Raw genomic sequence first — 12283 nt, 5'->3', positions numbered from 1 at the left:
TTGCTGAATTACTCTGTGCAAGAATAGACCCCAGGATATCTGGAGGGTATTGGAGTTAAACAGTCATCCACATCTGCTGCCTCTTCCGTTCTCAGTCTATTAAGACCCTACTGTGTGTCAGGCATTGGTAGAAGGAAAATGATAGTGACTGACTTGCCACATAATGCTAGTAATTTACAGAAAATGCATTTTCTCTCAAAAGACTAGGAATAGGTAAATCTAATTCAAACTTATGTATCTGAAGTTAAAAAATAGGATATTTTCTGTTGTGAAAAAGAAGTGCTTATTACATTTATTTTCTGCAGAAATTCTTTGGTCCCTCTAGTAGCGGTTCTGAAATACATTTTTATTTTTGGTCAGAAATCTACATACTTTCTCAGGTAAATAAACAACTTTGCTTTAGTGTTTATTTTCAAAAAATTGTATATGGTAATCTGCTATGAAATTTGAAACTTAGTGGTAGCACCGGAAGCTGTTCTGAGCTGTGAAAGAAGCAAGTTCATAAACAAGGGGCCTTTTGAAAATGAGTCAAGAAAATAATTTATAAAAACCTTGTGTATGAGAGACCAACACTATGAGTTTTTGGACAGTACAACTGGGTCCAGACCAGAGTGCCTTTGTCTGAGGGGCTGTTGTAACAAATACTGGTTTTGGCTGATCTGGCTCCAAGGATTGGGAACCTGCTTCTTGGTAACTAAGAATAGATAGAAAGTTTCCTTAGAATTTATAAAGGCTGGTAGGAAAAAGTAAAGGGTGAAAAAAAAAGTTCTGGTAATAGCTTTAATACTTAAAAGTATTAAAATTGTGCTGTCAAATTCTGAAGTAATAAAAGAGTTCCTGGGACTTTGAAACTCTTCATAATTTTTCTTACCAAATTGAGCAGTTAAGATGGATTACTACTTTCAGGAAGATGTAGGGGCCATATATTATGCAGTTGACTTATTCTAATGATGATGATGATAGTGGTGGTCTTTTGCTGTGTTATAGTTTGCTTAGGAAATCTGGAAGCAAGTGACAGATTCTTTTTCTTTTGATTTATGTTTTGGTAACTTGAGGGCAATCTGGAGTCCAGTCCCCTGTGCCCAAATTTTAGGTATGATTTCTGAAACAGGCGTGGTTAAAAAAATAAAAATCTAAAAAATGTATCATTACTTGCTTCTTGGATGCTGAGAAATGAAAATCATACCATCTCTAGACACAAGAGGGCACTCTACACAGACAGCACTGGATACAGAGTTAAAAGGGAGGAAGGGATAGAGGAGAATGTTTAGTCAAAGGGTGATGTTGAATGAAGGTTTCTATCTAGTTGTTATCTCAGGACTACTAACCACCGACCGAATTACCCTAGGAAAAGAACTGTCCCAACCCTAGTTTCCCTCTTTAGAGGGTTAAATCGAGGTGGAGACTCAAACACGGGCTATTGAGAGAATCCCCAAATTGCTTGCTTGGCAAAAATCTGCAGGTTGCTTTTGGTCTGGCAACATTTCCCATTAACCTCAATTGGTCGACCTTAGAATGTTTAATTAGAAACTTTCTGGGGGCAGCAGAATTGAACTGCTTGTGAACTGAGCTTAAAATTGGATATGGTGGATGCCTAATGAAATCCCTTCTCCCCTACTCTCCCCAAACTCATGTATGGGCTTAAAGGGTGAATTTTGTGATAATTTAGGTTTAACTTTTTAAGCCTTGCTGCATTCAGCACCCATAGGACAGGCTCAACAGGACAGAGCTGCAGTATATAGAGATTGTCAAATGAAATATAAATTTGGAATGTAATTGGCAACCCAACAGGGAGGTTTTAAATCTCACAGATGGAGGCTTGGTGGTACAATGTAGCTGAGTTTTGAAGTTATTCTTTAAATCCCAATCTTCACAGATATTAAGATGTTTTAGCCTCTGTCAGAGAGATGTTTAAGAGAGAAGACTCTATTCTTCTAGCTTTTGTGCATTAAGTAGAGATATTAGCACACTCATAACCCATGGATTTTTAAAGAGGCGTTTAAAATATTTTAAAAGAATAGCAGCATTTTACCCAAATCTCTAGGATCATGCCAGTGGTTCCATCAGATCAGAAGATTTATAATGCAGTATTTAAATGGCCTGACACGGGCACTAAAATATTGAAACCACTGTTTCAAAAATTCAAATTAATAAATGCTCACATGCCCAGAATCTGAAAGAAAGGCAAAGTTCTGGAAAAAGATATAATCAGGTGTATAAACATTTTTAGCATTCTTTGTTTCTTTTTTTGTGATCTGGGAGCATTTGTTAGGGATGTGTTTGAACTTTCTTAACCCAGACAGCAAGTGAGTCAAGGTTGAGAGGGTCGGGTCCAACCCTGAGCTGGCAAATTCATTGTTTTTTTTTTGCAAAAATTACTTGAGTCATCTTTAACGTTGTCACATACCAACTGACATTTTTCAGTGGTGATCCAAATCTTGCTACACAAAATTTGTGCCAAGTCCTCTGTCTTCTAAAATATATATTCAAAGCCTCAGACAGAGTAAACATGGATTGCAGCCCTGAACATTTATCTTTCTTATTTGAATGAACAAACTCTTCCTTCCTTCCTGGAATGTGACAACATTTCAAATTCCTGTTAAATCTCTGGGTACACTGAAAGACCTCAGAAAGTGCTCTCTTTCTCAAACATCCTTCTATGCTCGGCAAAAGAAACACAAGCTTCTGTGGCCTGCAGGCTCAGCTGATCTGCTCCGTGGAAGAAAACCACCAAACCTGGCTTGTTAGAAAAAATGGTAATGTTGAACTGGAAGTACACATTTGTATTTGAAAGAGGCCAACAGTCTGTAGGGCACATGGAAGCGTTATGGAAGCAGAGCCGTACCTGAGTGGCAGTCAAAGAGGGGCTTGGGGCTATTTGAGGTCGGGGCACTCAGTATCCACTCTCTCCTCCTGAACTAACAGCCGTCCTTCTCCACACAGCCCATGTACTTCTGGGCAGATGGCCACCCCTCAGTGCCAGGGATGGGCTCTGATTAGTCTATGCTAATTAGTACTCTCCTGCTTTGATGCCTGGTTTAGCATTCTGGGTCAATAACATGCAAAGGACTTGCTGGGACTTTTGAGAAAGATACATGCTCCACGTTGGTGGTGCCTGGAGAGCTTCTTTCTTCTGACAGTGTGGGAGATGGTCTTGACTCTCAGGAGCCAGGTCACCTCTACCATCATTGTGAACACAATGTCAACGTAAGGCAGGAGACCTGAGATGTCAAGGAGAAAGAGCCAGAACCTGATTCATTTGTGCCCAAGGCATATGTTGATACTGGACTTTTCAGTCACTGAGCCAATAAATTCTCTTTATTAAGAGATGTGGAGCTGAGATTGATGTTACCTGGAACCAAGTCTTCCCACACAGTGTTTTACACGAGTGGGCTGCGTACCCACCTACACGTGGGTAATGTACTGGCTGCGGCCATTTGTAAGCATTATTTTTTCTGAAAGGATATTTATCTCAAGAGAAGCAGTATAGCACGGAGCTGTGTGCCACAACCTCTAGCTGCTAACTGCATTTGAAAGTGCCACATGGTGTATTTAATAAGAAAATGGGCATCAAATAAAAGAAACAAGCCAGGAGTCAAATGCAGCATATTTTAATTTGTTTCAAATAAAGCAATATATGTATATATATATTTTCCAGAAAAACACCAGATGTTAAATTCTACAAAAGCGCATGTGTCTTCGGCAGATCATGTTTGTCTGATCAATAAGAATTTTTTTCAACATTAACTCTCTAAAGACAATCAATAGACTGGCATCACTGCTACAACATAGGTCGCTACTGAGGCTCTGATCTCCAGCCAATTCTTGATTTTTCCTAACAAATGAGTAAATACTGCCTAGCTAAAATGCTGCAATGTCTTGATGAGAAAAAGCATCAACAGATCAAGCAAAGCCATGAAAGTTATGAAGCAAGCTAGAGCTGATTATTAGAATTAGTAAAAATGATTAAGAGAGGATGACACAACCATATAGGGTTTGTATATACTGATTGACTCTCTTTTGGCAGCGAATTGGGTCAGCACCTTGGGCAGGGAACCAAAACTGAGTGAAAACTGAATCTTTTTCTCTCCTAGCTCAGGCCACCAATGTCACAGCTGGGACTGAGAGAACCGTGGCATCTGTGGAAACTTCTATTCTCGTGGGGCAGAGATTGCACTGTGAAACCCTGGAGACATTACCCCGGAAAGGTCTGGCCTCCGAGTTGTCTGCAGCGTGCTGCCTTCGCCGGGGCTTTTCGGAGTGGATGGGGGCCTCGGGGGTTTTTGTCCCCAAGGAGGCCTCTTGATTTTTGGCACCCCCTTTGTTTTTGGGCCGGAAACCGTTGTGAGGCTGTCTTCTGTGTTCATGGCGGTTGTTGCCCTTCACCATGGGGTCAGCTTCATTACCACCACCCTGCGGCTTGGCAGAGCCATTGAGCCTGTTGTTATGATACTGTGGATTAAATCTTCGTCTTTGGCTAGAAGACCCATTCTACCAAAAATGAAACAAAACAAAACCAAAACCAAAACCAAACAAAAAAACAAAAACAGAAAAGAGATAGTTGTTAGATGCTAACAAGCTACAGGTAACATCAGTACACATCAGGGAAACCAGATCAGATGGCCAAACCACAGGTAAGTTTTTTGTACCCCAGAATATAATAACAGGCAAATAAAGCTAACTTGATAAAATCCTACATCTTAAAAGAACAGTGGGCTGTTTTGTCCATGGGATGCTAAGAGTATTACTGGTGTTGAAAGAGAAGTCACATGAGTATAAGACAATTCAAGACCAGGCCAAATAAAACCCACAAAGTGTGCTTAAAATACATCAGGAAGAAATGTAACACAGGGGCAGTGCAATGATGATTCTCAACCATGAAAATTTCTGGGAGACTCTGTACAGACTATGTACATGAACTCTGACTACATAAATGAAGAAAAATGTAAAATTCTGTCTGTAATTTTTCTTCTCTATTTTATTTCAAAGCAAGTATCTTATAGTTCAGAAATATTATCTTGGGCAAGCACAGAGGTGAGGTACATCTGGTAGATCTTGATGGACTATAGAGATGCGATTTATTTTCATAGAGGTAGTTTGTTTTTTTCTAAACTTTTTTTCTATTTTCAGCCATGAATTTTAAAGCACCACAGTGAAAAATTATTCCTTTAACAAATCAGCCACCACAACCACAGCAACCAGCCCTGTGTAAAGGAAAGATTTCTGAACTCCTTAAGGTCAACAATGGCCAACATTTACGGAACACTTATAGTGTGCAAGGCACTCAGCAATGTACTTCATGTTATCTCATTTATCATCACAGTTATCCTTAAGATAGCTGCTATCACCTGCTTCATTTTATACTAAGGATAATGAGTTTAAGGGACTTGACCAAGATCTATAACTAAAAAAATTTTGGAGCCATTTCCATTTCACATACTGTCTTCTGACAAGATTCCTAAGTAGGTTGTTACAAGAACCGCTTTTTAAAATCAAAACTCTTCTACTAAAATGTATAATTTTTTTTTTTGATGATGTGTAAGTAAAGTTCTTAATTTGTGCATCATTGTGACTGGATGCTACAGGTTTAGGGCAGACCTACCCCTAATAATTCAGAGTCTCGAGCAACAGGACAAATGCAGGCCCACAAACCATAGGTCTGAATACTGTTTCTTCCTACTTCTGGCTCTGCCCCACACTGTAAGGGGGTTTGCGACCCTGAATGTGGATGCTCTAGCCTGCACACCTAAGCTTTGTCCTCACTCCCACAAATTATCACTCTTTGGAACCAGAGGTGTACAAAGCAGTAGTATTATCTGCCCTCAAGATGGTGTATCCAGCCAGATACATCATCAGTTATACTAGAAGCAGCCCTAACAGACTCTGAGAGTAGCCTTGGTATCGTAAGGAAATAGAATTCCAGGATCTTGAGTCCTTGAAGCACTTTCCAGAGGGGAGAGTACAGATTTGGGTAGTATATCTCCTCGGTCTCATGGCAAGGGTGGGCCATGACTGGGGGAGAACTAGAGGGGATTTTTAAAGCATAGGGCCCTGCACAAAGGCCTTCTTGCTGGGTCTACAGGTTTTGAGGTGGACATATAATTCAACTTAAACATGCTTTGCTGAAAATGATAAAACAGTGAGCTGAAAAAGTCTCAATATAAATACATTGAATCTGGCCTACTGTATTTTCAAAGAAATTGTGAAAGTGAATCTCAAGACTAAATTTTAGACTTAATATTAGTATGGTCTTTAATAATGAGCATGGAACAAAATCTGTAGAGATGCAGTCACACTACAAGTAAAACAGATACGATGATGACCTTCAACCTATGAATATATAAAATATCCCTTGTGAAGATGTTATTTTAAAAGTTCACAAAGACAGCTGGGGCCAGAGAAAATGTCTGCCAGCATCATTAATGAGAATTCTAAAAGACCAAGACCACAAAATCCAACAGTGCACTTGTTAGAAAACTAGTATTTGGAATGTTTAAGAAAAAACGTCCCTTTATTCGAGCTCTCTGTCCTAGAGATCATTAAAGGTGACTTTTCAGCAAGTCCAACCTCTGTATCATCAAATTCCATTTCTTATTCATTCTCTAAAGATGGGGAAATCACTTCTCAAGGATATAGTGGAGAAGAAAAAGAACAGAAAGTCCTTCAGAATCTTGTTATTAGGTGTCAGGGTAGATAAGAGTAATGTCACTTTAAAATTTATTCTCTTTACTGGAAGTCCAAGAGAAGAGAGGAAAGTTTGAACTATGATCTCTTACTGATAAAATAAACAAAATGGGAATTAAATGAGCTTAAAAAAAGTCAATTTCCTCTTACTAATTGTGTCTTGTTCCTATAAGTCCCTTCCACATGAAGGCAAGTGGGACAGTAGCCCTGGAGGGCATGAGGGAAGCTTGGCCTCTGAGGTATATGTACCCTTTGCTAATGCTGTCAGCAGTGTACAAAGGTCACTTCTCCATATGGAAAACACCTCTGGAGTGTGGGCTGCATGGTCAGGGAGCACAGGTGTGGTCTCTCAGGGCTCTTGGGGTGAGAAGCTGAGCGGGTGAGGGGGGGTGGGGAGCAGGTGGAGGCAATCCCAGCTTGCTCTGCATCCAACAATGGCTGTTTTTCTCCTTTGCAAATGAGTTTTTTCCCTGTCATTATGCACCAGGGTCTACAGGAACCCCTGAAGAACAGCTTACCTGCTTGTTCACAGGCATGGCCTGGTGAGAGGTGTCGGCAGTGCTGGGAAGATTGTTCGCCATTTTGGGGTTTGCTGCTTTACCCTCAGAGGGCTTGTTGTGACTGGATGATTTTCGGGTAAAGTTATTCTGTTTTCCAGAGGCTGCTGGGTGAGCATTCAGCAGAGGCAGCAGGGAGCTGCAGGGAGTTCTTGAGGAATAGTTGTTCTTTGGGTGTGTAACTGCAAAAACAAAGTGCTAGGTGTTATGGGCTAGGCCAGGAGCCCTGCAGCCTCAGTAACCCATCAGGAGATGTGGAAATTGGCAGGAGCTTCATAAAAACATTAAGAAAAGTTTTATTTTTGAGAGCTGTCATTTGAAAGGGCACTTTGGTGCTTAGAGACCACCAAATTTCTTCTGTGAGAACCACTGAACTGTGATTATAGCATAATCATCCAAGTTAGGAGACATTTGCAAGAAATATTGCATATCCGGGCAACTTTAATATTATCTTTTAGGTCAGAATCACCAAGGGACAAGGAATAAGGAAACCCAGAAGTATCCCCTCACCCCCTTGTCCAAAATGCATTCTGCCTCCTATTTCCTATCACCAAGGCCATTCCTGAGATTCTTGGCAGTTCCCTGGACCAGTCCATACAACAGAGGCACAGAAGACTGGGAGGTGGTTGTTTACTTTGCCCTTCAGTGCCATGATGCTCTGAGAACAGGGAATGGGGTAATGCTGGGTGTTAGGAACTTTATCAGCCAGAATCATACGTATCCTCCAATGATAGTCAGGCCTGCCGCCCCCAAAGCATCCTTTCTATTCCATTAGAGCTCCATTATCTGCCTTTTTATCAACTCTATTTTCTACAGCCCCACTGCAAATCTGTACCAATTCCAATGCTAATGTCAAAGCAGGCTAATCAGACAGATTCCCGGCAGGCTCGGGCAGGCCTGTTCAATGTTTATTATCCCCATTCCTGCTGGTTTTGAAAGGAGTGGGTTTTGATGGGATGATTTCTGTGTGATTATGCTGAATTGGGGCATGGGGGGTATCCATTCAAGGATAAAGTCATCATTTCCCTCTCACAGTTCACCAAATTGGACTGCCAGGCAGGACAGTAAGACCTTTGAATTTTAAAATTGTCACCAATTTTTAAAAGCAATTTTCTCTGCCACCTGTGTTGGATGAGACTTAATCCCAGGGTGCTCCCAGAGGATTAGGCATGACTAGTGGGTTTCACAGAACATTAGAAATGGAAAGAGCAGGAAGCATCCCTGTCCCTTTATTGTATAGATATGGTGTGACAGCATGTTGGGGATGTCCAAACATGACTTGGGGGCTTTTGTGGCTCTTGTGCTCCTAGATTCAGCTTCTTTTGGGGTGGGGGGGGGCGCCGTCATTGCTTCTTTCAGCTCAGAGTGCACTATTTCTGTTTCAGTAACTGTGGGCTCTCAATGCTTTCAACAAAGCTGAGCAGAAAAAGGTCTTTTGAGGACTATTGTCTCAAATATGTGAGGCTCGTGAACACTAGGAATTTGGCTAAGGGAAGGTTTTTCCCACTAGATGGATGGCACCTGAGGGAAGCAGGTAAAGGTGTCCTCGCCAGCCTCCCAGTTCAGGGAGTGCACTGGAGTCTCACTCATCATCAGTCCCGAGTGGAAACTGGATAGGCAGTTACATTTCCATTGTGAATGTACATTTCCAATGTGAATTTCTCTAAATGTGTCTTTAGAGATGGAACAAAATTTGAGGCTAGAGAATGGCAAATAGATTCTTTCATATGGGAGAAAGCATATAGGAAAAAAGGAAAATAATTTGTAAGAAATCAGAAGATCAGATAAGTGCCAAGGATGTGTGAACAAGGACGCTCACTGCAGTGTTCTTTTAATGGTGAAAAACTGGAAACAACCTAAATGTTCACAATCAGGGGACTGAGTATGTCAATTAAATATATAATCAGTTAAATATGTTGATATGGATGAGTGTCAACTATAAACTGTGAAGTAATAAAGAGCAAGTTATATTTCTATACATATCTGTAGTATAGTAAATTATAATGTATAGCATAATTACATATAACATAAGTGAACAGGAGATATGTACATTAAAATGTGAGGAACATACAAAAGAAGTATGTTCTATTTAATATATAACTAATAAAAATATTTAATATAGTTCTGTAATTTTGAGATTTTTTTTTTTTACACTTCGGAAACAAATGTATGGTCAAATCAGTTTTTCAGTTGATTATGAGGCTGTGGGTACTCCATGCCCCTCACTTGTCTTTCTTCCCTCCTTGGGGTCACCGTTGAAGCCACCTTAGTTAGCTCATTCCCACCTCCTCTGATGGGTGGGCTGGAGGAGGGAAGATGTATCAGCCAATTTTGTTGCCCATTAGCGGTTCTAATTAAGGCTTAATAGGGAACCAGAGTAAAGCCAAGGGTTGAAGTGAAGTCTTTCATTATCTGCAGGCTTCACTCAGTGCAGAGAACCCAGAAGGCCGGGGCGCTGCAGAGCACACACAACAGCTGGGCCCTGGGCCCTTCACCACAATGGTCCATTGTTTCTCGATTTATCAGGAAGACTCATTCTCAGTGTAACAGGTCTCTGTATTACCAGGATGTTTGAAAGCAGAGAGCAGTTTATCTGGTGGTGCTTAAGAAAAGTTTGCAAAAGGTACACACTTATTAATCTGTTCTGTTTCACTTAATAAATCCTGGGGATTTACTGATGGGCAGTGGCATTTGGAGACTCTAAGTTCAAATCTTGACATTTCAAGTGACTTGTGTCATGACCTTAGATCATTAAATCTCTTTAGACCTCACTTTAGCCCCCGTGGGGGACTGCACATCTGACATTTCCAATCTCCATTCCAAATAGCACCAAGCTTGCTCACACAGAATTATTTAACAAGTATGCAAAACTCACTTTCTCCGCAGAGCATGATTTGGGCCTTTAGCTGTTCAATGTCACAGGAGAATCGGGCAGCTTTCCCGAGCTCTTCATCATATTTACGCTCGCTGACAAAGTGCTGGAGGAAAGAGAAGTAAAACAGGAGCCCCACAATTACAGAAATGGCTGAGGCGCTGTAGATTTATTCACTATGTGCTCAGCTACTAGTGACGGTACTAATGGGGGGTGGGGTAGGGGCAGATTAGGGAAGGATCAGGCTGTTGTTACAGGGAGGGCTCCCTTAGATCAGGTTCGACTTGGCCTGTTTGTCCTAGGACCACGGCGGGTCCTGTCTTTCCTGGGTTCAGAAAAAACTGTGATACAGGCCAAATGTGTATTTGGACTCCTCTATTTCACCTTTCTGCACCCCTTGGCTTCATGCTAACTCTTCACACCCTGCTGCAATTTTCTGTGTTGCTATTCAGGATCTTTCTAATTTGGTCAATGACCTGCTAAGATATTAACCCTTATGAGAAAACATGTCATCCTTCCTAGACACCCATCCTATTTTATTTTATTTAATTTTATTATTTTATTTAATTTTATTTTATTTTTACAAGAACCGGGGTACAGGCCAGATGCATGGGAGAGTGAGAGGATTCACCAGAGACAGAGCAGGGACCAGAACAGGCAGACTGACTAAATACACTGTTGAGGAGAGCAACGGGCATGACAAGAGAGGTCTGCCGCACCATGTAGGTTTCAATCTGGCTGGCTGGGGGTGGAACCTGCGCTGCAGAGGCTGCAGAGGCTGCAGACAGCTTCACAGTGCAACACTCAACAACCTGCACCACCAGAGAAGCCCCCATCTACATTTTAACAGGAACTAGGGAGTCCAAAAAGTCTTTGTATCCAGAAAATATTATCTTGGATAATGGAATTTCAAGTGCTGTTAAGAGAATTGGGAAAGACATGATTTTTTAATTCATTTAAAATTAAGATCTTTGTGTAGATGACAGAGTGAGAATTACAGAAATAACTATGACTCAGTCACTCCTTGAGTTTACCAGGGAGTTTACATGTGGCCTACACAACAGTTACCACTAAACACAATATAAGGTAAAATGTGGTAGATGCTTTAGAAATATCCAAGGGAAGAAATCATTTCCTACTGAGGAGAATGGGGAAAGGGTTATGAAAGAGGAAGTATTGGAGTTGGAACAGTAAAGGAAAAGTAGCAGACACCTATCAGAAAAGGATCAAAATCTTCACAGATAATCTCGTTTTCATCTGGTCACATTATTATGAAGTCAGTACTATTATTCTATCTTACAGAGGGAGAATTAAAGTTCTAAGTATCTAGGAAAATATGTACTTTATCCAAGGACACAGAAGATGGACTGTGTCATTCCAAAGCCTATGCTGTCAACCATCATAAGATGAGTGGAATCTTGATAGGCAGAAAAGAAAACTTGGAGGATGAGTAGATTTCAATAGGCCGGAAGCTGGCACCATCACATTCCTCACTTGATGTTCTAACAGGCTGGATGTGGTAGCCTTGATGTATATTACTGGAGTCCAGTTGAGGATTTTATTCTGAGGGGAAGAGTAGGCCATATTGGAGGAGACCAGATCTGCTCTGGGGGTTTAACCCTGGTCTTAGAATGGATGATCAGGGTGGAGGGAGAGATTGGAAGAAGACAAGTAAGGAAGTATTGCAATTAACTAGGTGGGAGGCAACAGAGAAAAGGTAAGAAGATTTCAGGACCCTTGGAAGCCCTCATTCCCAATAGGCTACTTTCATTCTTAACTGGGATGGAGGAGACTGAAAAGTCACTTGCTAGTTTCTATCACACCCAACCAGTTTTATGCCCAGATCAGCAGACAATGCTACTAATAAAGTTAGCAGCAACTGTGCTTGAAAATGCTCTAGTTTCCTAGAAGTGGGTCAGCAACAGAGTACATGTATATGCACAAGAAAAAGGGACAAAGGGCAGATTTATAAGTTGTTAACTTTCTATTTTGTAAACACTTGTTTTTGCCTTTCTGGTAATTACTCCAATGAATTTCTGAAGATCCACAGCCTTGGTGGGTCTGCGAATAAAGACTCCACCTGGCCAAATGGATGTGACCTAAGTGGAGGTTGATAAGAATTGTTCTCTGGAATTTGACTTAAGTAGGGTGACACAAAGGCTGATGATGT

At 41.0% G+C, this 12283-nt stretch overlaps 1 protein-coding gene across 2 annotated transcripts in view; it reads right to left on the bottom strand.

Annotated features, from left to right (window-relative positions):
- Nucleotides 1-4095: 4095 nt before the first annotated feature.
- The window catches only part of SPATS2L (spermatogenesis associated serine rich 2 like), a gene marked incomplete at both ends in the record, with an annotated part of 84729 nt that continues 76541 nt past the window's right edge, over nt 4096-12283 (bottom strand). For both annotated transcript variants that reach the window (XM_084255333.1, XM_084255332.1), the window contains 3 exons: nt 4096-4491; nt 7203-7423; nt 10117-10219. In XM_084255333.1, the coding sequence (XP_084111459.1) occupies nt 4096-4491; nt 7203-7423; nt 10117-10219 (720 nt within the window). The remainder of the gene's footprint in view (nt 4492-7202; nt 7424-10116; nt 10220-12283) is intronic.

This window comes from Talpa europaea (assembly GCF_964194135.1).
Source record: "Talpa europaea genome assembly, chromosome: 1".
Taxonomy (NCBI): domain Eukaryota; kingdom Metazoa; phylum Chordata; class Mammalia; order Eulipotyphla; family Talpidae; genus Talpa; species Talpa europaea.
This window is presented reverse-complemented; position numbering and strand designations above follow the sequence as displayed.